The following is a 21,454-nucleotide window of genomic DNA, read 5'->3' as shown; positions in this document are numbered from 1 at the left end:
AGTAAAAGTAGAAGTACCAGAGTGTAGGAATACTCTGTTACAGTAAAAGTCCTGCATTCAAAATGTTCCTCAAGTAAAAGTAGAAAAGTATTCTCATCAAAATATAGTTAAAGTAGCGACAGTAAAAGTATTCATTGTGCAGATTGGTCCATTTCAGAATAATATATATGATATGTTTTATAATGATTGATCATTAAAGTGTTCTCAAAGCTGGTAACGGTGCAGCTAGTTTGAATGGCTTTGTCTACTGCAGGGTATAACACACTACAGTAGAGTAGTAACCCTAAAAAGCACAATAGGGCCCCTTTACAAATGTAAACCACTTTATACACTGGAAAAACTGAAGCATTGACTTTAATGAAATGTATTAATTCAACAGATTTTACATAACTGTATTAGGTTAGTTGAAAGCAATAATCTTGCATTTAAATAGGTTCAACTTAATAGTATTGCTTTCAACTAACCTAAATAAGGGACGTGAAATGTGTTGACATAATACATTTAATTAAAGTGTACTGCTGTCATATAGCCAGTTTGTTGACCACCATCTACCTGTGGCTAAGACACTGACTAAGGACTACCTCATACAACAACACTTCAAAACATGCAAAAAACGCTTCGATAGCGACATGTTAGGAAGATTCATGACTTTCATTAAGACACAAATCCATAGCTAAGGATTAGAATACACACTATATAACCCTGTGAGGTAATCCTCCCATCCATCAGACCAGTAACACGACATTAAACCCAACTGTAGAGGCTAATTCTGGACTGATAGGGACAAAGGAGAGTCTGTACATTAGTGCTCAGGGACGGTGGGAAAAATGCATTGTGGGAGAGGGCTGGTTGCCATGAGAGCTGTTGGCAGGTTATGTGTTATTACATTTTGGCTGTGATGGAGTGGCGGTGGACACCCAGAGGTTAACCCTCACTCTCTTCTCCTCTCCTTTTACATTCCCATGCGTGTAATATGTGTGTGTGTATACAGAACATGTGTGTATTCGGAGAGATGTGCATGCTCCATGTGTACACAGAGGTGGAGGTGATTGTCTTTCCACCATTACAGAAGAGCTGGATGCTGTTGAAGAGAACAGCGAGGGAGCTGAAGCTGGAATTGTCTTCTCTTGGCAACAAAGCAGAACCAAATCTGATGCCAACTCCCACACAGAGACGGAGGAAGACACAGTGAACGGCCAAGAGGTCCTCAGGAGATCCTCAGGTCCATTTGGTGACAGGGAAAGATGCAAATTGGATGACACTGACATGCAGTGAGTCACAAGAAAGGACAGTTTTCAATCAGGTGGTTACCCTGCTTTCAGTCAGTGAGCTCAGCAAGAACAACGAAAATCAGTCTTATTCAAATCAGGGAAAGACAGTAGACAAACATATTTCCAAAATCTTAACTGTTGTCATAAAAAAGCATCAATATGTTCGCTTGGGTCACCTGGATCAAGCTCTAAAGACAACACTCACACGCAGTGCTATCACATTTTAAATGCGCAAAGCTAAAGAACATTGCACTTCTGTGAGGTTGGAGGGTTTCTCAAGAGGCAGATGTGAAATGAACGAGAGCAGCTTTCTGAAGAACTGCATGGCCTCTCGTCGCAGTGACCTGAGGTGTTTTGTTTAATTATAATCTCTTAATGACTGACTGCTAGGGAACATTGTTAGCATAACTGTCTGTCCATTATAGTTAGAGAAGCAGAGAAACCAGCAGAAAGGAAAGTGAGACAATAGTCTTTGAGTTTAGTTCTGAAGACAATAGGCTGCACGATAGAGACATTCCTTTTGTTAGCATTGTACAGAAGAAATTATTTAATGAGCCTTGTCACTGCTGATGATTGACTGAGGACAGACACACACACACACATACATACACACACACACACACACACACACACAGAGACACACACACACATGTTTACGTTCCTCCGGGTGCAACTGAAAGAAATGCGCTACAACTATTATTTGGTTTTGTTTTGATACATATTTCTTATCGTATCTTTTGAAATGATATGTAATCCTTGAATAAGCACTGCTTAAGTTATGATGCTTCCTGTGTGGCTCAGCGAATCAGAGTGTTGATGGTTCGATCCCTGACCCCTGCAGTCATCATGTCAAAGGTGTGTGAGTGTGCGTTAATGTTGATGAGCAGGTGGCACCTTGTATGAATGAATGAAAGCTGACTTTGATTGGTTGCGAGGACTAGAAAAGAGCTATGTAATTGTCGTCTATTTACCGTTCCTAATGTGGGGACAGCCTCAGGGTGCTGCAGCTGGCTGTCACAGATCATTGTTTCCTGACACACTGCTGTCACCACACAATGCCTTCAATACGCTGACTTTTATACGCTGCATTCAGTACGCTGCCTTCAGTACGCTGCCTTCAGTACGCTGCCTCCAGTACGCTGCCTCCAGTACGCTGCCTTCAGTACGCTGCCTCCAGTACGCTGCCTCCAGTACGCTGCCTTTAATACGCTGCATTCAGTACGCTGCCTCCAGTACGCTGCCTCCAGTACGCTGCTTAATACGCTGCCTCCAGTACGGTGCCTCCAGTACGCTGCCTTCAGTACGCTGCCTTCAGTACGCTGCCTCCAGTACGCTGCCTCCAGTACACTGCCTCCAGTACGCTGCCTTCAGTACGCTGCCTCCAGTACGCTGCCTTCAATACGCTGCCTCCAGTACGCTGCCTCCAGTACGCTGCCTTCAGTACGCTGCCTCCAGTACGCTGCCTTCAGTACGCTGCCTCCAGTACGCTGCCTTTAATACGCTGCCTTCAATACGCTGCCTCCAGTACGCTGCCTACAGTACGCTATCTTCAGTACGCTGCCTTCAGTACGCTGCCTCCAGTACGCTGCCTCCAGTACGCTGCCTACAGTACGCTATCTTCAGTACGCTGCCTTCAGTACGCTGCCTTCAGTACGCTGCCTCCAGTACGCTGCCTCCAGTACGCTGCCTTCAGTACGCTGCCTCCAGTACGCTGCCTCCAGTACCCTGCCTTCAGTACACTGCCTACAGTACGCTGCCTACAGTACGCTATCTTCAGTACGCTGCCTACAGTACGCTGCCTACAGTACGCTATCTTCAGTACGCTGCCTACAGTACGCTGCCTACAGTACCCTGCCTTCAGTACACTGCCTACAGTACGCTGCCTACAGTACGCTATCTTCAGTACGCTGCCTTCAGTACGCTGCCTTCAGTACGCTGCCTCCAGTACGCTGCCTCCAGTACCCTGCCTTCAGTACACTGCCTACAGTACGCTGCCTACAGTACGCTATCTTCAGTACGCTGCCTTCAGTACGCTGCCTCCAGTACGCTGCCTCCAGTACCCTGCCTTCAGTACACTGCCTACAGTACGCTGCCTACAGTACGCTATCTTCAGTACGCTGCCTACAGTACGCTGCCTACAGTACCCTGCCTTCAGTACACTGCCTACAGTACGCTGCCTACAGTACGCTGCCTACAGTACGCTATCTTCAGTACGCTGCCTTCAGTACGCTGCCTTCAGTACGCTGCCTCCAGTACGCTGCCTCCAGTACCCTGCCTTCAGTACGCTGCCTACAGTACGCTGCCTACAGTACGCTATCTTCAGTATGCTGCCTACAGTACGCTGCCTACAGTACGCTATCTTCAGTACGCTGCCTTCAGTACGCTGCCTACAGTACGCTGCCTACAGTACGCTATCTTCAGTACGCTGCCTACAGTACGCCGCCTACAGTACGCTATCTTCAGTACGCTGCCTTCAGTACGCTGCCTCCAGTACGCTGCCTCCAGTACGCTGCCTACAGTACGCTGCCTACAGTACGCTATCTTCAGTACGCTGCCTCCAGTACGCTGCCTTCAGTACGCTGCCTTCAGTACGCTGCCTCCAGTACGCTGCCTTTAATACGCTGCCTCCAGTACGCTGCCTTTAATACGCTGCCTCCAGTACGCTGCCTTTAATACGCTGCCTCCAGTACGCTGCCTTTAATACGCTGCCTCCAGTACGCTGCCTTTAATACGCTGCCTCCAGTACGCTGCCTTTAATACGCTGCCTCCAGTACGCTGCCTTCAGTACGCTGCCTCCAGTACGCTGCCTCCAGTACGCTGCCTCCAGTACGCTGCCTTTAATACGCTGCCTCCAGTACGCTGCCTCCAGTACGCTGCCTTTAATACGCTGCCTCCAGTACGCTGTCTTCAGTACGCTGCCTTCAGTACGCTGCCTTCAGTACGCTGCCTCCAGTACGCTGCCTCCAGTACGCTGCCTTTAATACGCTGCCTCCAATACGCTGCCTCCAGTACGCTGCCTTTAATACGCTGCCTCCAGTACGCTGCCTCCAGTACGCTGCCTCCAGTACGCTGCCTCCAGTACGCTGCCTTTAATACGCTGCCTCCAATACGCTGCCTTTAATACGCTGTGTTGGAGCCATAATGTATTTTGTTTGTTTTTATTTTATCTGCACAAAGTATATATGCATGTTCCTCATCCTCAGTGGTACTGCAGGATAAATGCCTACAAAATGAGGAGATGTAGAAGACAGTTGACACTCAGTTTTCCACTGATCTCATGTTTGTGCATCCTTATACACATATGTTGTGTGACAGTACCTCCACTAAGGAAATGTTGAATGAACATGTAGTTCTGACATTCTACACAGGATGGAGCATTCACCTGTGAGTATAGGTAATCACCGGTTGATCAGATTCAGGTGTGTGGGACGGGAAGCAAAACCTTGTTGGCCGTGTCGAGGTGAGCTGTGTTAACCTGTTTGTATTCATCATGACTAGCAGGCATGTATTGTTCGTCTGAATGGAAACGTGGATAAACTCATCATGATGAATATATTGAACACAAAATAAATGATAGATTCAAAGATACGACTCATATGGACATTGTTTTATAGTCTGGAACACGCAAGTTCTCCCCTTCCCATCCCTCAGTGGTTTAAGTATAGACTAGGTTTAAAAGTCACTACACGCTTCCTTCAGGATGCTAACCTGTGCTCCTCACCGATGCTCAACTCATCAACCTTCACGTTGTTTTTCACACACGATAAGAGGAGGAAGCCCTTCTCTTTTCTCCGACATGCTGTCCACGTGAAACCTGACAAGTATTTAATGAATAAAACCATTTAGAGTTGCCTAAATAAACCTCTTCAGTTTTAGCCATGTTTGGGTCCTTGAGACATTAGAGATGGGTCATTTGTGTGTAACAATAATGTCATATTTGTCATGATGTATACAATTTGTAGAAAACAAGCAACAATTAGTATGACAGCATCTAATGTGAGATATGCATTCGATATATTATATAGTATAGTGTTTGTATAATGAATGTAATATTGTGTTTTCATGCAACTATAGTTAGTTAGCTTTTTGATTTAAGCACAGTCAAGGTTTAAAGTGAAACTACACGGCATTCTTTAGTAGAATAAATAAACCAGGCGGAGATGATCGGTGTTGAAATATAACTATTTTCGGAGTGTGCCACCTGTCATTAGCCTTTTGTGTGTGAGAGGATAAAGGACCCGCCCCCCCCCAAAAGAGGACTGAGGCCCAGCTGCAGACTGAGAGGTGGTGACAGGTCTGTGTCCAGCACCACACACACACACACACACACACACACACACACGATCATCACAGGTCTTCCTTTTGTTCATCATGTGGACATTTAAAACACAAAGGACAGGTGTGAGCTGCAGAATAGACAGAGTTTAAGTGTAGGGTCGTCCACACCTAAGGGATAATAAACCCTTAGTTGTAGTTAAAGGAAACATAGTGGTGATGTATTAACTGAGTAATGTGACGCTAAGCAGCTGAGCTTTAATATTAACAATACTGCAGTGTAGTATAGTAGTAGTTGACTTCAATTCATTAAAAATAAGTTGCAGCACTGATGGCTAAACCATTGTTTGAGTGAGTATTCGTAACGCTTTTACTTTTCCAATTTCACATTATTTGCACTGTTCTGAACGAGGGGCAGTTCCTTATGTTGAAAAGTAATGATTTAAAATATAGTAAACACACATTTCCCAGCGGGGCCACCTTCTTTCTTCCATCTTTCCAGCGCAAAAACCTCAGAATGATCACATCGCGAATAAGGACAAAAACAAATATGTGTAAACAACGATGCCAAACTTTAACGCTAACCACAGCATGCTGACAAAAACAAAGCTGACATTATGATGAATAACACCAGTATGAACCAAAGAATTGACCTTATTATTTAAATGACATGCAAATCCATCCAATAGTTGTTGAGATCTTGCACTCTGGACAAAAGAGGTTGACTCATTGTGTACATTAAAGTAGAAGAAATAGATCCCAAAACCATATAGAATATTTTTAGAGATGAGGTGACTTCCACTACGTTGCAAAAGGGGCTTTATTTTTTTCACATTCTGTATTTACCAACGATCCAGAGTAGGAAATACAGACTGATAAAGCTGTGAATATAGTATCCCATGTAACAAAGACTTTTTTAATAAATGCCTTCGGACGAATAAATCAATGTGTCTTAGACGAGGGACGTCATCTCCATTCAGCCTGTCAGTCAGTCAGAGCTGCTACTAATAAACATCCTGGAGGCACGGGGACTTAACACCACTTATTACCTCATAAACAGACATGGCTTTGGGCAGATAGGGAGGAGGGGAGAGGGGGGTTAGGAGGCAGACTTTATTTCCCTTGGGATCCCCTCCCCCCTCCTTCTCATCCCCTTTCCCGATATTTGTTTGAAGAAGAATACACCACTGCTGGTTGTCTCCCCCAGCCTCCACACACTAACACACATGCACACACACACACACACACATTCACACACATTCACACACATTCACACACACACGCACACATTCACACACATTCACACACACACACACACACACACACACACACACACACACACACACACACACACACACACACACACACACACACACACACACATTCACACACATTCACACACACACACGCTGACACCTGCATGGCTCTGTGACGGCAGACCAGAGGAGCGATGACCTCCACTCTCATGCTCTCTGTGGGGAAATGAATGTCAGCAATGTGATTGTCAAAACTTGCAATTTTGATTTTACCATTTTTAATTAAAGACAGGATTATATGAGTCCACTGATCGTTATATCGGCCCTGCAGTCCACATGTCAAAGTGTCATTAAATGCTCACAAAGAGTGTGTATGAATGAGCATTAGATTAGATGTTGAGCAAAATTAATTACATTCTTTTTCTTCTTTAAATAGTGACATAAGATAGCCTTAATGTCGACTTCTAGAGTTTATGTGTCAAAATCTACAGTATCAGCATCCTGCGTCCCTGTCTGATCTTAAGAGGCGTTATGCTAATCACAATCAGGTTATTTTGCATGCAGTATAAATGTGTTATTTCTTTATCTTTTCTTTATAAAAATTGTTCATTTTAATATGTTTGCATGCATGGGTCCCTAAACAGTCTTGGAATTGCACAAATTGAGTAGGACAAGAAAGCTGGGACCCCAATTAGTCCAAGTCTGTGTGGAGAGGATAGTCCCCATACTTAACGTTTGAGCGCCTAACCAAAACACCATTTTAAAACAGATGTATGAATATCTTGACACATATTTCTGATGTACATAACCCCGTTGACGTGCCATTTCCCCCTGAAGACAAAACAGGGTTGTAGGAGTAGCTTGCTTGTACATTAAGTCCTTATGAAGCTGCAAGCTGCTGCATATAATAAACTCGTTTATTGTAAGCCTTTCTTTATGTCATCAAGTCGCTCTGTACATGTTTCAGCTGTCAGCCTGCACTTCAGTACAGAGCGGGACAAATGAACCAGAGACCAAAGGTTTCCATCGGGGGGGGATTACAGATGTATATTTGTATAAGGTGGTGTTCATCCCAGACGAAAACACCCACACCTACACACACACACACATGTACAGTGTGCACACAATATAATATACATGTCCACAACACCAAGGTCCAAAAGGAGTCCAGGTTTCCAGTAAACTAAGCACGACTTATCGTTCATCACAACCGTGTTCAGCAAAGATTCTTACGATGAAGAACAAAGCACATTTCATAAAAGAAGATACAACTCCCTCTGTTATTGTTTGTGTCCCTTACAGCTGCACACATGCTGTGAAGTTATTAAAGATCTCCCTGGAGCTTTAACCAGCTTAACAAAACAGAACTGTGTCTAAAAAACGCAACAAAAACAGGCATTGTATCGCCAAGTGAAAGCTGCTGCAGGTATAAGCCGTATCTCAGCCAAGCAGCCACAGGAACTAATACTAAAGATTAGATTTAACAATGCACAGATTTGTAATTCAACAGTTTGACACTGATGTGGAAATGTGTTATAACCTTCCACAAATAAAATAAAAACCTTTGTAAATTTGGATCGAAAAGGCATTTATGTGTCTCAATGTTTTGCATTGTACACACACGGAGAGTTTTGAGACGGTCCGAAGAAAAATCTACTTGTATTACTTGACCATTTATGAATATAGCGTGATGGCGTATCATTCGGTCCCTGCATTTCAGAGTAAGAGCATGCAGTCTGGTTACCATATAAGAGGCGTGTGGTGCAGTGGGTTAGTGCGTTGGTGTTCTGATCAGGGGGTCACAGTTTCAAACCCCACTGCAGTCAGCATGTCGTTGTGTCCCTGAGACACTTTACCCCAAATTGCTCCTGTGGGGATTGTCCACAGTATTGAGTATGTTAGTCGCTTTGGATAAAAGCGTCTAACAAGTGACATGTAATGTAATATACAGTATGGTCTATGGTAACTATCTATGTTCATCTTATGTATCCACATTTACTCAAGGATTTCCAATCTGTTCAAGCAGATACTATTAAGACAAATATACCTCCATAAAAATTAACAAGAATTACAACATGTGTTACCTACTGTATGCTTTCTGTATTATAAGAAAAATTGTTATTTAGAAACGTTCTACACCTAGACATTTATACATAAAAAAAAAATCACGAGTAACTGGGATTACTCCATTTGGACCTTGATTAATAAATAGAGAGTATACAGATACACGGAGGAAGGTATACAAAGTCTTTAGCACTGTTCTGAGTCACATCAGTTATCACAGAACACACACACACACACACACACACACACACCACTGCAAAAAGCACTGTGCTGCCTCACCATTTCCACCCTCAGCGATGAGGTCATTATACGAGGCCTGATAATAAATGAGGACAGGGTGAAGGTGAAACAGCAGCAGGAGAGGTGGTTTTCTTTTTACTGTTGATGTGTATATATTCACTGTTTGTATATTTTATCTAATGTTTATGTCATGTGGAAGGCCTGTCACGATAATTAATTTTGTTGGACGATAAATTATTGCGATAAACGATAATATTGTCGGCACTGTTGTAAGACCATTTTAGACCACTGACATAATGATAATATATAATAATAATTAAAGTACATCCTTTCAAACAGAACTTTTTATTGAACATTCAACATTGCAAATGAAATGTGAAATAATATTCAAATATATCAATTATATATAATGAATAAAACAAATTAAATTATAAAAAATTTATTAAATCACACACAACCAAAACAATCAATTAAATAGACTGAGGCTGGAAAACAGAGCTCTCTCTCATATATATATATATGAATACATATGAGCACACATTGTCTCACAAGCAAAAAAAAACCCTCCTTAAAATAGCAGTCAAGTGTACAGTCCACTGCCCATACAAAGACCCAGATGCCTCAACAGGCCATATCCAAATCTGTATTTCAAAGATTTCGAGCAAGGAACACCAACATGTTTGCATTTTCGGGCAAATGCATCTTTGATTGCAAACTGTCGGGAAGGTGGGGGCTCTCCATCTCCAGCTGCCGTGTTTGCTCCCAGCTGGGAAAACGGAATGGGGTGGTTGTGTTTCAGGTGCAGGTTAAGGTTGGTCGTATTACTAGCTTTTGTCGCTACCTTTTAAAAACAAATGCGACACACCGCCCGGCTCATTCAAGTGCGTAGGTTCGCCTCATTGATTTGGCTTAAATCCAAAATATTCCCAAACCGGAGATGTGGTATTAGGTTTTGCAACCACTTCCATTTAACTTCAAATTCCCCTCGAGTAAGTCACACCTTGTCTCCTGCTTGTCTCTATATTATTAATTTGGCTGCTACACTGTTGCACGCGGAGTGTCCTGACCTGGCTGTGTGTGAGCCCCTCACAGCACGCCGGGCTAAAATTCTGGTCACATCCTTATGTAAACAAACACGCATGTAAACGGCAATTTATCGAGCTCAGAAAAGTTATCGAGTCCATTTTTATTTATCGTACGATAAGTCAATTTATTGATTATCGCGGCAGTGACAAAAACACAGTGTCCTTAACCCTAACTCCAAATTAGGATGGATAAAATATATGTAATCTAAATCAAATGCAGCAGCAAGCTTCGAGACAAACTACCCTCTTTTCGGCAGAGACAGGAAGTCACAATCTTTGAGGTTTAAAACCAGCAACTCTGACAAAAAATGATAAATAGCCTAATAATAATACTCAAAAAACTCTTATTTCAATTTTTTTCTTAAATCTGATGTTTCTGAGCTGCTTGGTTATGGCAACAGTCCCTGTAAATATACAACACTTTACAATCAAGTAATATCCCTGCATGTCTCTATCACTTCCTGTCTGTATCGTGCCAGCTGACACACACGAGGCTGTTGACAATCACTGGTGAGCTCCAGATTGTCAGAAGTGATGCAGCATCGGAAAACAAAGATGTGTTGTTCTGAAAGTATATTTGAATAGTTAGGCACTTCAAGTAGCACCAAATGGCCTGAAATGGTAAGTGTTCCTCTCAGAAATTAGGAATGTTCCCAAATCTGAATGGTGTGTTCTGGAAAGCACCAATAATGTGTTGGAAAGAGATTTTTTTTTTAAGATGCTCACCATGATTGACATGTCTGTGCTTCAGTTGTGTTTCTACAAATCTATTCATATCATTATGGATGATGGCCACAAGATAAAAACACCTGTTCTGTTTGCTATAAAGGACTTTGGCTAGTTATTATGCAGACTGACATAAAACCTGCATCCAAATAAAGCTTAAAACCTGTGTCTGTTAATGTCACATCGTGTAATCCAGTCAATACTGGTGTAACATGCCGTATGAATCTGCCAGGTTTCATGGAAAATGCCATTTCTAATCAGTCAATGTGGGCGATTTAGAAAAAGATCGAAATATAAAACTGTATCTGTACAAATGTTGGACAAAGGAGGCTTAGACAGAGTTGGTTATAAGTATTTATATTCCAAAGCCTTGCCGAAACCATAAATAAATGTATTAGTCATTGATCTCAAGAACCACATGTTTACGCTGTTGCCACATTTGCCGTAATTGTTGCCCTGCCTCATAAGCCATTGTTGATTGGGCTGTGATTTTAGTTTGAACTGCGTTGCATTTAAAATAAGTGTGTTGTCCCGAGGTCACACACCCTCATAGTATTGTATAAAGAGAGAGCCCAGAGGAAAACATAATGTATGAATAATACAGACATCTGTTTGTCCTCATTATTAAAAAACGAAAAGAAAACATGTATGCAAATGGTCCCCAGCAGGGTCATTAGGCAGGGAATATGAATGGAGTAATTACTGTTACACTGCTTACAGAGGCTGAACACAAGAGAAACAGGGTGTGTGTGCACAGAGTGTGTGTGCACAGAGTGTGTGTGCCTGGTGTGTGTGAATGGCTGAAGGTCTCCTTTGAGAGCAGGAAGCTAATAACGTGGACAGCTTGGAGCAGGCAGTTTTTGGACGAGCCCTCGGGGGTCTTGAGTTGTCTCAGCCTGCTAAATGCCAGCCCGAGTCCCAGGAGAGCCTAGCAGTGCTGATATTACGATTAAACAGTGAATACGAAGAGGGAGGGGAGAGACAACACAGCCTGTCAGAGAGCGGCTGTCCTCTGAGCTCAGGCACGGATAGATTAGAGAAGAAAGAAAGAAGACGGGCTCAGTCAAACATCAATTATCTGACAGGCGGGAAACAGACACCTCAGGATAGTCAAACTTATTAAGACGGGAAAACAAATGTGAATGAAACCCAGCTAACGTCCATCACAGATAGAGACCACCTTGCTCCCCCTTTGACTTCCAGATAATATGCAATATTTCATTTGTTTAGATCAGGGGTGTCAAACATTCGGCTCGCGGACCAAAACCACAGTGCCCAATGCAGACTTTGCAAAGTGTAAAAATGACAGAAAAGACATCGAATTTTGAATTTAATCGGTGGAAATGTGCCTGAAGGACGCTACTGTTAGAGCACAAAAACAACAGGTTTTTTTGTTGTTGTGGGAAGTGAAGCTTAATCAATAAAACTCTGAACCCTTCCCCCATAGGGGTTAGTGTAAGTATTAGGGGTTACAAAATACACACTGATGTCTGGCATATCAACTATTTTTGAGAGGGTGCTTATTGTTAGTGTTGTAGTACACTCAAATGAAGACCTTTAAAAAGTTGTTTCGAGACCAAGAGCAGTCAAATTGACTATGTATCTTCCACATTGGTCTTGGTACACTCCGGTCTTGGTCTTGGTCTTGACTTGGTCTCGACCTCTTAAAGTCTTGGTCTTGGTCTTGGTCTTGGTCTTGACTTGGTCTCGACCTCTTAAAGTCTTGGTCTTGGTCTTGGTATTGGTCTTGGTCTTGACTTGGTCTCGAACTCTTAAAGTCTTGGTCTTGTCTTGGTCTTGGTACACTCCGGTCTTGGTCTTGACTTGGTCTCGACCTCGTAAAGTCTTGGTCTTGACTTGGTCGTGACCTCTTAATGTCTTGGTCTTGACTTGACTTGGTCTTGACCTCTTAATGTCTTGGTCTTGGTCGTGACCTCTTAAAGTCTTGGTTTGGTCTTGACTTGGTCTCGACCTCTTAAAGTCTTGGTCTTGACTTGGTCTCGACCTCTTAAAGTCTTTGTCTTGACTTGGTCTCGACCTCTTAAAGTCTTGGTCTCGACCTCTTAAAGTCTTGGTCTTGACTTAGTATTGACCTCTTAAAGTCTTGGTCTTGACTTGGTCTCGACCTCTTAAAGTCTTGGTCTTGACTTGGTCTCGACCTCTTAAAGTCTTGGTCTTGACTTGGTCTCGACCTCTTAAAGTCTTGATCTTGACTTGGTCTCGACCTCTTAAAATCTTGGTCTTGACTTGGTCTCGACCTCTTAAGGTCTTGGTCTTGACTTGGTCTCGACCTCTTAAAGTCTTGGTCCCGACCTCTTAAAGTCTTGGTCTTGGTACTCTCTGGTCTTGATCTTGACTTGGTCTGGGTTAAGGTGGTCTTGACTACAACACTACTTGTCTTCTTTATGGCTTGTCACTAGTATCACCCTGTGCCAGCCAGTTTATGTATGCCAGGTTATATTAAAGTATATTACCATATAAACTGAGTTTAGCACCGACCACCTCTCAGAGAACCCATTTCTCCAAAAAAAAGAGAAAGGACTTCTCTGGATGATGTTCTAACTTTCTTTCCCTTGGCACTGTTTGTGGACCAGGGGTCAGTTCAAACAGTGATGCTGTGGTATGAAGCTGTGATTGATGGGGGAAAATAAATGTTCAGATGTAGATTCATCATCGTCCTCAGAGTGACGAACATTCATCAGAAGCTGCCCTCGGGCCCCTCTGTGATTTGTGGCTCTCTCGAATTTTAGAGTGTGTCCCAGTGTGCTGGAGGAATGCCACGCTGCTCTGAGGTCAGTGAAACACAGATCATTTCCTAAAGGAGCAGCAAATTGTGGGATAAAACCAAAGGACGCTGACTTTGTAAAGGGAGTGTTATCAGTCCAATGTCCTCGCTATTCTAAATGACCAAATTTATACCAGATTTACAGTTAAAAAAAGTCATAGTGGTCTCACTTTTCTCATTATTACATTTAAAGAATGTTCATATATTTAATTTCTGATTTAGTCTTCTGATTTTTAAACGTTTTATTGTACATATTGTTATTTCCTATTAACCCTTTCCTCTCTTTTTCTTGTTTCCTTATCTTCCTCTATTTCGTGGGTGTGTTACCTTATGTAATGGATTTTTATATTCACATCAAAACATTGCTCACTTCTTATGTTGTTTATTTCTGTACGTGAGCTAAAAAGCTAGAAGAAATATCGATTTCATCTGTTCATTTTCTTCAATGTATCTTAAAGGTGGGGTAGGTAAGTTTGAGAAACCGGCTCGAGATACACTTTTTGTTATATTCCATGGAATGCTCTTAACATCCCGATAGCAATGAATATCTGAAGTGCTTTGACAATAAATCCATACAAAAATGTCATCTGTGGAAGCTGTAGTACTGTAAAAAGCACGACCAAGCTAAAATGATTGGATGGCCTACCTGCCTGTCAGCCTTCCATCTGTGCACAAATTTATCTCGTGCCCTCATTGGTCATGTGCACGTTCGTGTGTGTTGGAGGAGGGGCTCTGTAAGGAAGTGGCAGATTTTCTCCGGTTGTGTATTTTCAAATTCTAGCGATCTCGAGCCGGTTTCTCCGAAATGACCTACCCCACCTTTAAGTTTATTAATTAAAATCATACAAAGTCTAACTTGTATTTCCCACTGCTAAATCACATATTTAGGTTGACTATTTTTAAAAGTGTGGTTGATATAAAAGTTACATTTTTCTAACCCTAACCCTTGTATGATAAAACCAAAGGTAGCTGACTTTGTAAAGAGCAGAGGGTCGGGGTAAGTTATAACGCTTCTTCCAACAGAGACACACCAAATGCAGATATTTCATGATATGACATCCTAAAATGACACCCTCTGTATATCTTCACATTCATCTCAACAGCCAAGCAATATGCAGTGGCTTGGTTTTGTATTTCTTAAAATCTATATTCCTCTTTCTCTTTACTCAACTCATCCTTTGTTATAACAGAAAGAGGTTTACTTCTGTGTTCCTCAGACAGTAGCTGTATCCCTAAACTGCTCCATGCACTGTTTCATGTTGCCTCTGTTTGAAGTCAAGGTGGGGGTCACAATACATCCCAGTTTCTGATGAAACCCAATCTGCAGAGTCTTCAGGCGGCTTGTTTTCATCAGCTGTGGTTTCCAATCACAGCGAGGCTTTAAGGAGCTCCTGCTGCTTCCTCTGTTGTTTTTTGGGGGTTGACATGAACACCCCCCCCGCCCTCCTCTTGTCTTTGCCCCCTGCTCCCGGGGGGGGACAGTGTATTTAGACTGGAGGACAGCCTGCTGGGTCTGGCTGCAGGATTTACTCACCTGAAGGGGCTCTGCTTTGATAAACACAGCAGCTCCTTCTGCTTTCTAATCAAATAAACCTGCTGCCCTGCACAGTGACATCTCCCACATACCTCTGTGTTTCACAGTGAGTAATGGAGGCCTTACAGCAGGGCAAGGAGGGAAGAAATGACAAAGACAAAACGTCCAAACAAAGACAAAGACAGGAGCATCAGGACTGTTAGATGTACTAAAATAATGTGAGCTACAGCTCCTAGAACTAAAATAAATATTATTTAAGTAATTGATATCCAAAACTGTACATGAAGCCAAACACATACATACTACATTGTTGACAAAAGAGAGACCGTACTGCAGCATGATGCTCTTATAAATAACATTTACTGTATAATGCACAAGCTAAGCTCCACCTGCTGCTAAAAGTCAGAGGCGGCAGAAGTACTCTTGTACTTGAGTAAAAGTAGAAGTACCAGAGTGTAGGAATACTCTGTTCCAGTAAAAGTCCTGCATTCAAAATGTTCCTCAAGTAAAAGTAGAAAAGTATTATCATCAAAATATAGTTAAAGTAGCGACAGTAAAAGTAGTCATTGTGCAGATTGGTCCATTTCAGAATAATATATATGATATGTTTTATAATGATTGATCATGAAAGTGTTCTCAAAGCTGGTAAAGGTGCAGCTAGTTTGAATGACTTTGTATACTGCAGAGTAGCTTGTGAATTTACTCCAGGTGGAACTAAAGTCTGATTTAACACTTGATTATATTTCACATCATTCATCCACATCTGTAAAGTAACTAAAGGTATTAAATACATGTAGTGGAAGAAAAGTACACCATTTACCTCTGAATTGTAGTGGAGTAAAAGTACTAAGTATAACATGGAAATACTCAAGTAAAGTACAAGACAAAATTGTACTTAAGTACAGTAATTGAGTAAATGTACTTACGGTACTTCCCGCCTCTGCTTAAAGAAAAGTTCCCAATAGGGAGAAATAATGCCTGGTGATAAAATTGTCAAATCATCTTTTAGGTTTGTTTTTATGAGTTGATAAATGTGAGTGATTGTGATATGGAGGATGTGCTCTCATATGGGTCAGAGGCCACTGAATTGAGAAAGGCAGACTTTCTGATATCAGGAGATATTGTGTTGATGTTGTTGTTGGATGAATTTAATATTGTTTCGTGATGAAGCGTGTGACTTACAGCCGTAAAGACAGAGCCCGCTCGGACTGAAGAGCTCTGATTAAACCCTCCATGTCTCCTTTTATTGCTGCTTTAGCAACGTGTCTCTCCCTGCAACAATTACAGCCTCAGTATCAAACATAGAGGAGGTAACCTGTGTCAGCCTGTTCAGATTTGGAGTGCATTTCTTTGTCTATTTTCATTGTTAAAATGCGTGCAATTCTGTGTGTTGTATTTAAATCTATTGCATCTGGTTGCTTTTCATTAAAGAAATGAAACAGAATACTGACTGAACATATACCAGTCTGTGAAAATCCATCAAAATATGTTTCTATATGGTTTCCTATAGTCAAAATGTTCCTGTTTTTAACTAAAAAATAAGGTTTAATTTTGTGTAAATGAGGTCTATTGACCATAAATGGATAAAAGATCATTAAAACTTGTGCTTATGAGTTGAAATAAGCTGGTTTTAAAAGGTGTAACCCAGATTTGAGGTATGATCTATGCTTTATAAACAGACAAAACCAGGACAAAAATTGCACAGTAAGACAACACAAAGGTTACATTTGTGCATCTGTTTGTTTTTGCTGAAAGTCTGAGCCATGGATGTGTCTGCGGTGCCATGTTTTGAGATGCATGTGGCCCATTGTAGTGAGAAAGACCCCCAGCATGCAGCAGTGAGTGTGTGAAGATCTGGTGCCGGACAAAGGCTGCTGAAGAGAAGCAGACAGACGCCCAGCAGAGAGAGGATCTGACTGTCTGCAAAACCCTGCAGACAACAGGACCACCCAGCTCTGAGCACACTGTAACACTGGTGAGCAAATCAAACACACCCCCACGCCTCTCATGTTCTCTTCGCACCCTATCACTTGACTTATTCCTGAGATATGCGCCGTATCGTACAGCAACAGTAGCAGGGAAATGCTTCAAGGTGCATCAAAACCTCCTGTCGTCTTCAAGTGAAATCAGACCGATTTAGTGCTTTGATCAATGGTAAATATTGTGTTTTACATCTGATTGATTCAAGGCCTTATGATATCCTCCACAGTAAGCATTTGAACAATTACTGATCAAATCAAATCAAATCAAAATGTATTATAGCCCCAAATCACAAGAAATGCCTCAAAGGGCTGTACAAAGCAAACAAAAGCAAAGACAACAGCAAAATACAAACGTCATAGCATAAAAACATTATACAAGTATTGCCATGTGATAAAAGCATGTGACAGAAGTGATGCTAATGTAGATGGAAACTAGGTGATGGAAATTAGTTGACAAGAAAGACAGAGATGGGTTTTGAGTTTGCTTTTTAAGGAATCAATGTAATCACCACTTTCATCGAATTTTGACGCCATTGGAAATGAATGGGTAACCCTATTATGTACATCCATCAGATAGTACACACACAAATCAATAACCATGTTAATTTGGTATTTTCAGTGTCTATTCTTTCTATATCCATATACATGTAAACCAGTAGTCTGAGACATTGTTTACAGCTTAAAATGGAGTTAATTAAATTTGGTGATGATGAATGGTTTTTGTGTTAATGTAAGAGCAGTTAAAACAGCCATCCCCGGAAATCTTACTGTAGATGGTGTTCATCCATCAGTTGGTACACATCCAAATCAACAACCACGTTCATTTGGTATTTTCAGTGTCTATTCTTTGTTTATCCACTGCAGTTATTCATGTGAACCAGTAGTCATAGACCAGGGGTGTCAAACTCAAATTCATCACGGACCACATTAGCATTAAGGTTGCACTCAAAGGGCCGGTTGTAACTTTAAGACTATATAAATATACATATTTAAATATATAATATATATAAAATAATGTATTATATTACATCGTTGCCTCTGCATTGGATTATTATCGGATTGGGTAATAACTTCATAATTAACTACGTCTGAAAGCAGAAGTCTAGGGCAAATAATTGCAAGGCTCTTCAGTGGTATGTCACAAAACGAGATGCATTGTGGGACATGTAGTTTATGGGCAATGTGCTTCTGTGAAGCGGCGTGTAACCGCATAATAAACATATTATATTATTTCCAAGCTCTTGCGGGCCACAAAAGATCAAGGCCTTGAGTTTGACACCCCTGTCATAGACATTGTTTGCAGCTTAAAATGGAGTTAAATTAAATTTGCTGATGATTAATGGTTTTTGTGTTAAGAGCAGTTAAAACATCACCATCCCCGAATCCCCCCCCCCCCCCCCCCCCCCCCCCCTTACTGCTGGTAGTCGGCCCTGCAGTACAGCCTCGTGTCTCTGGAGTAGCAGGTGTTGGTGAGCGGCTGCTGGCACGCGGCGCACTGCAGGCAGCGCTCGTGCCAGGACGTGTCGTTGACCCGCATCAGGAAGCGGTCTGAGATGATCCGCGAGCAGCCCTCACACACGGCCTGCTGCGGGGAAGCTCCGCCTGCGAAAAGTATATGTTTTGGGTCATTAAACCACGAGGAAATACACCATCAGGAATTATCGATACGTTACTGATCAGCAGGGGCGATGCTAGAATCTGGACATCTTACAGTATAGATTTATATCAGATATCCAAAGAATACACAATATAAAATATAACATTAGAGCTCCACCTGTAAAATATGTTTTATGTCATTAAAACATGAGGAAATGCCCAAAACTGTGTCAGGAATTTACTGATCAGCAGGGGCGATGCTAGGATTTAGCAACATAGGGGGCCTGGAAATCTTACAGAATAGATTTATATCAGATATCCAAAGAATACACGATATAAATAGTACAATAGAGCTCCACCCGGGTCCATCTTCTTCTTATATAAAGACACATTTTCCCAGCATTTGGACCATAAGTATTATCTTTTAATTCACACACAACATATATTGCACGTCTAAACGTCCTCTGTTGCTCTCCTCGAGGATTCTAACATTTCTTTCCCGTTAACTTTGGGGTTTCTTTGTCCAATGTGAGGGTCTAAAGACAGAGCGTCGTGTATACTGTACAAACTGTAAAGCCCCCTTAGACAAAATGTACAATGTGTGATATTGGGATACATAAATAACCTTTGATTGATTGATTGGTTGGTAACAGACCAATCTACTACCAAAATAGAAACATATGGACATAGGTTGTATATGGTGTGCACATGTATTTAGTATCCTATCCATGTGAACATGTGATAATTGGGGGGTGGGACCTCACATCCTGTGTAGGGGCATGCTCCCAATTTAAACATAATGCATCAGATTGTGTGGAACCACCTGCCTGTATTTGATATTCTCTAAGCACAAGTATATATTTACATACATACACGCCTTACACCCCTTATACATATATATACATAGACACACATATTCATATATATATATATCTTATCTTGAGATGAGTGCATGCATGATGGTCATGTTATAATGAGTAAGCTATGGGGGATTTTTTTGCTTCTATATTTTATTTGCATTTTATGTTTTCTTGGTTGCTAATTCTGCAAGTGTTTTCATTTGTTTGTGTTTTCAGAATAGCAATAGGGATCAAATCTACCTTTTCACCCAAAAAGCTCCTATCAGTGGAGGAGTCCTTGTTTTATTTGAGGCCTGTAGTGATCACTGATTGACATAATTCACGCATGGAACTACAGGTTGGGGGTATTGTTTCCGCACGGACATATGTGTTGCTGACAGTATTTATTGTGTGCCCTCCTGGCTTCTTTCTCTTCTTCCCGGGCTGCGACTCGACAACATGTCTATTTCTGCTGCTCATTAAAGTTCCCATGTGCACCTTCGATGCACCGCCTCCGACTCCTATCTCTCGGCACTACAGGCCTTTTGTTTCTGCCTCACATTTAGAAACCACACTGTGACGCTCGCTCGGTCCTCACTGTTCTTTTTCATATCGTAAATCCACATCCTCGTAAATCCACATTTCTGCTCCATGCTACCTCTTTTTTTAAACCTGCACAGCTCTCCACTCAGTATATAGTATTGTCATATTGTATTACTGCACTCCTACATAACTAGTGCAAATATTGTCTTTATTTTTCCTTTGTTGCACTAGCTTTTAGAATTGGTTACGTGATGTTCTTTCTGTGTCTCTGTGTGCATCTGAAAGCCAATTCCTCGTATGTGTAAACCTCGTTCATGTGTAGGAGAGCAAAGAGAAGAAGTCCCTTTATGTGGCCATAGTATAAAAACAATCAGCATGACACCAGGCAGCGCTTTTTGTATTTTCACAAGCGAGAGCATTCATTCATTTACACTCAGAAAACTCAGTGTAAACTCCCTTTCCTCTGTTTGCAGCGGTACAGGAAGCAGGCCACTCGTATACTTAATCAGAACAGAAATTGTAGAAAGTACTGCTTTTCAAATCTCATTCTCGTAAAACCACAGCATTAAAATACATCCTACTTCAAGTGGCAAAAGTGAATATACCTCTTAAGCATGTAGGCCTTTTAAACATCATACATATTGGATTATGATATGATGATGATATTTTAACTTCTAATTGCCAATATGTATTCATCAGTTGATTTGTATTGTAAAAGCTATAAGTAAATTGGCTTCCAGCAGAGTAGTAGAAGTACAAGGTAGCATACAAAATGAATTAATTGTTATTTATTTAATACAATAACCCCACTTCTCTATAACACAGGAGTGAGGAGTGGCTCGATAAAAGATTGAACATAAAAGTCCTGTTTTTAATTAATAATTTAATATTAATGAACAATCTCTGTTGTTTTTAATCATAATATCATCCGATTGATGATTTTGCAGCAGATATCTCCAGCTTTAACAAGCTTGTAACTCAAAGGCGCACACATTAATAATAATAATAATACTTATAATAATCATCATCAAGATAACAATAGCAAACGTATAACTGATACTAGGCACCTAATAATAATAATAATACCTTTATCTGTCCCACAAATGTACATCGTTACAGCAAAAGTGAAGAGCCAAAAACTGTTAAATATTAATTAATGCATGCATAAAGTATTAAATATAAAAGTAGACATTACAAAAATTACAATTTACATGAATACACATACAGGTGCTTATGTATTTAAAAAAAATCATAAAAT

The 21,454-nt window shown here is 41.3% G+C and overlaps 1 protein-coding gene across 1 annotated transcript in view; it reads right to left on the bottom strand.

The window, feature by feature from the left end:
* The window catches only part of LOC117478836 (LIM homeobox transcription factor 1-beta-like), a 35,188-nt gene that overhangs the window by 13,147 nt on the left and 587 nt on the right, over nt 1-21,454 (bottom strand). Inside the window, exon 2 of the mRNA XM_034125748.1 lies at nt 18,634-18,820. Coding sequence (XP_033981639.1) covers nt 18,634-18,820 — 187 coding nt within the window. The remainder of the gene's footprint in view (nt 1-18,633; nt 18,821-21,454) is intronic.

This window comes from Trematomus bernacchii, unplaced genomic scaffold (assembly GCF_902827165.1).
Source record: "Trematomus bernacchii unplaced genomic scaffold, fTreBer1.1, whole genome shotgun sequence".
NCBI lineage: Eukaryota > Metazoa > Chordata > Actinopteri > Perciformes > Nototheniidae > Trematomus > Trematomus bernacchii.
Note: the sequence above shows the minus strand (reverse complement) of the source record. Positions and strands in the feature narration are given on the sequence as shown.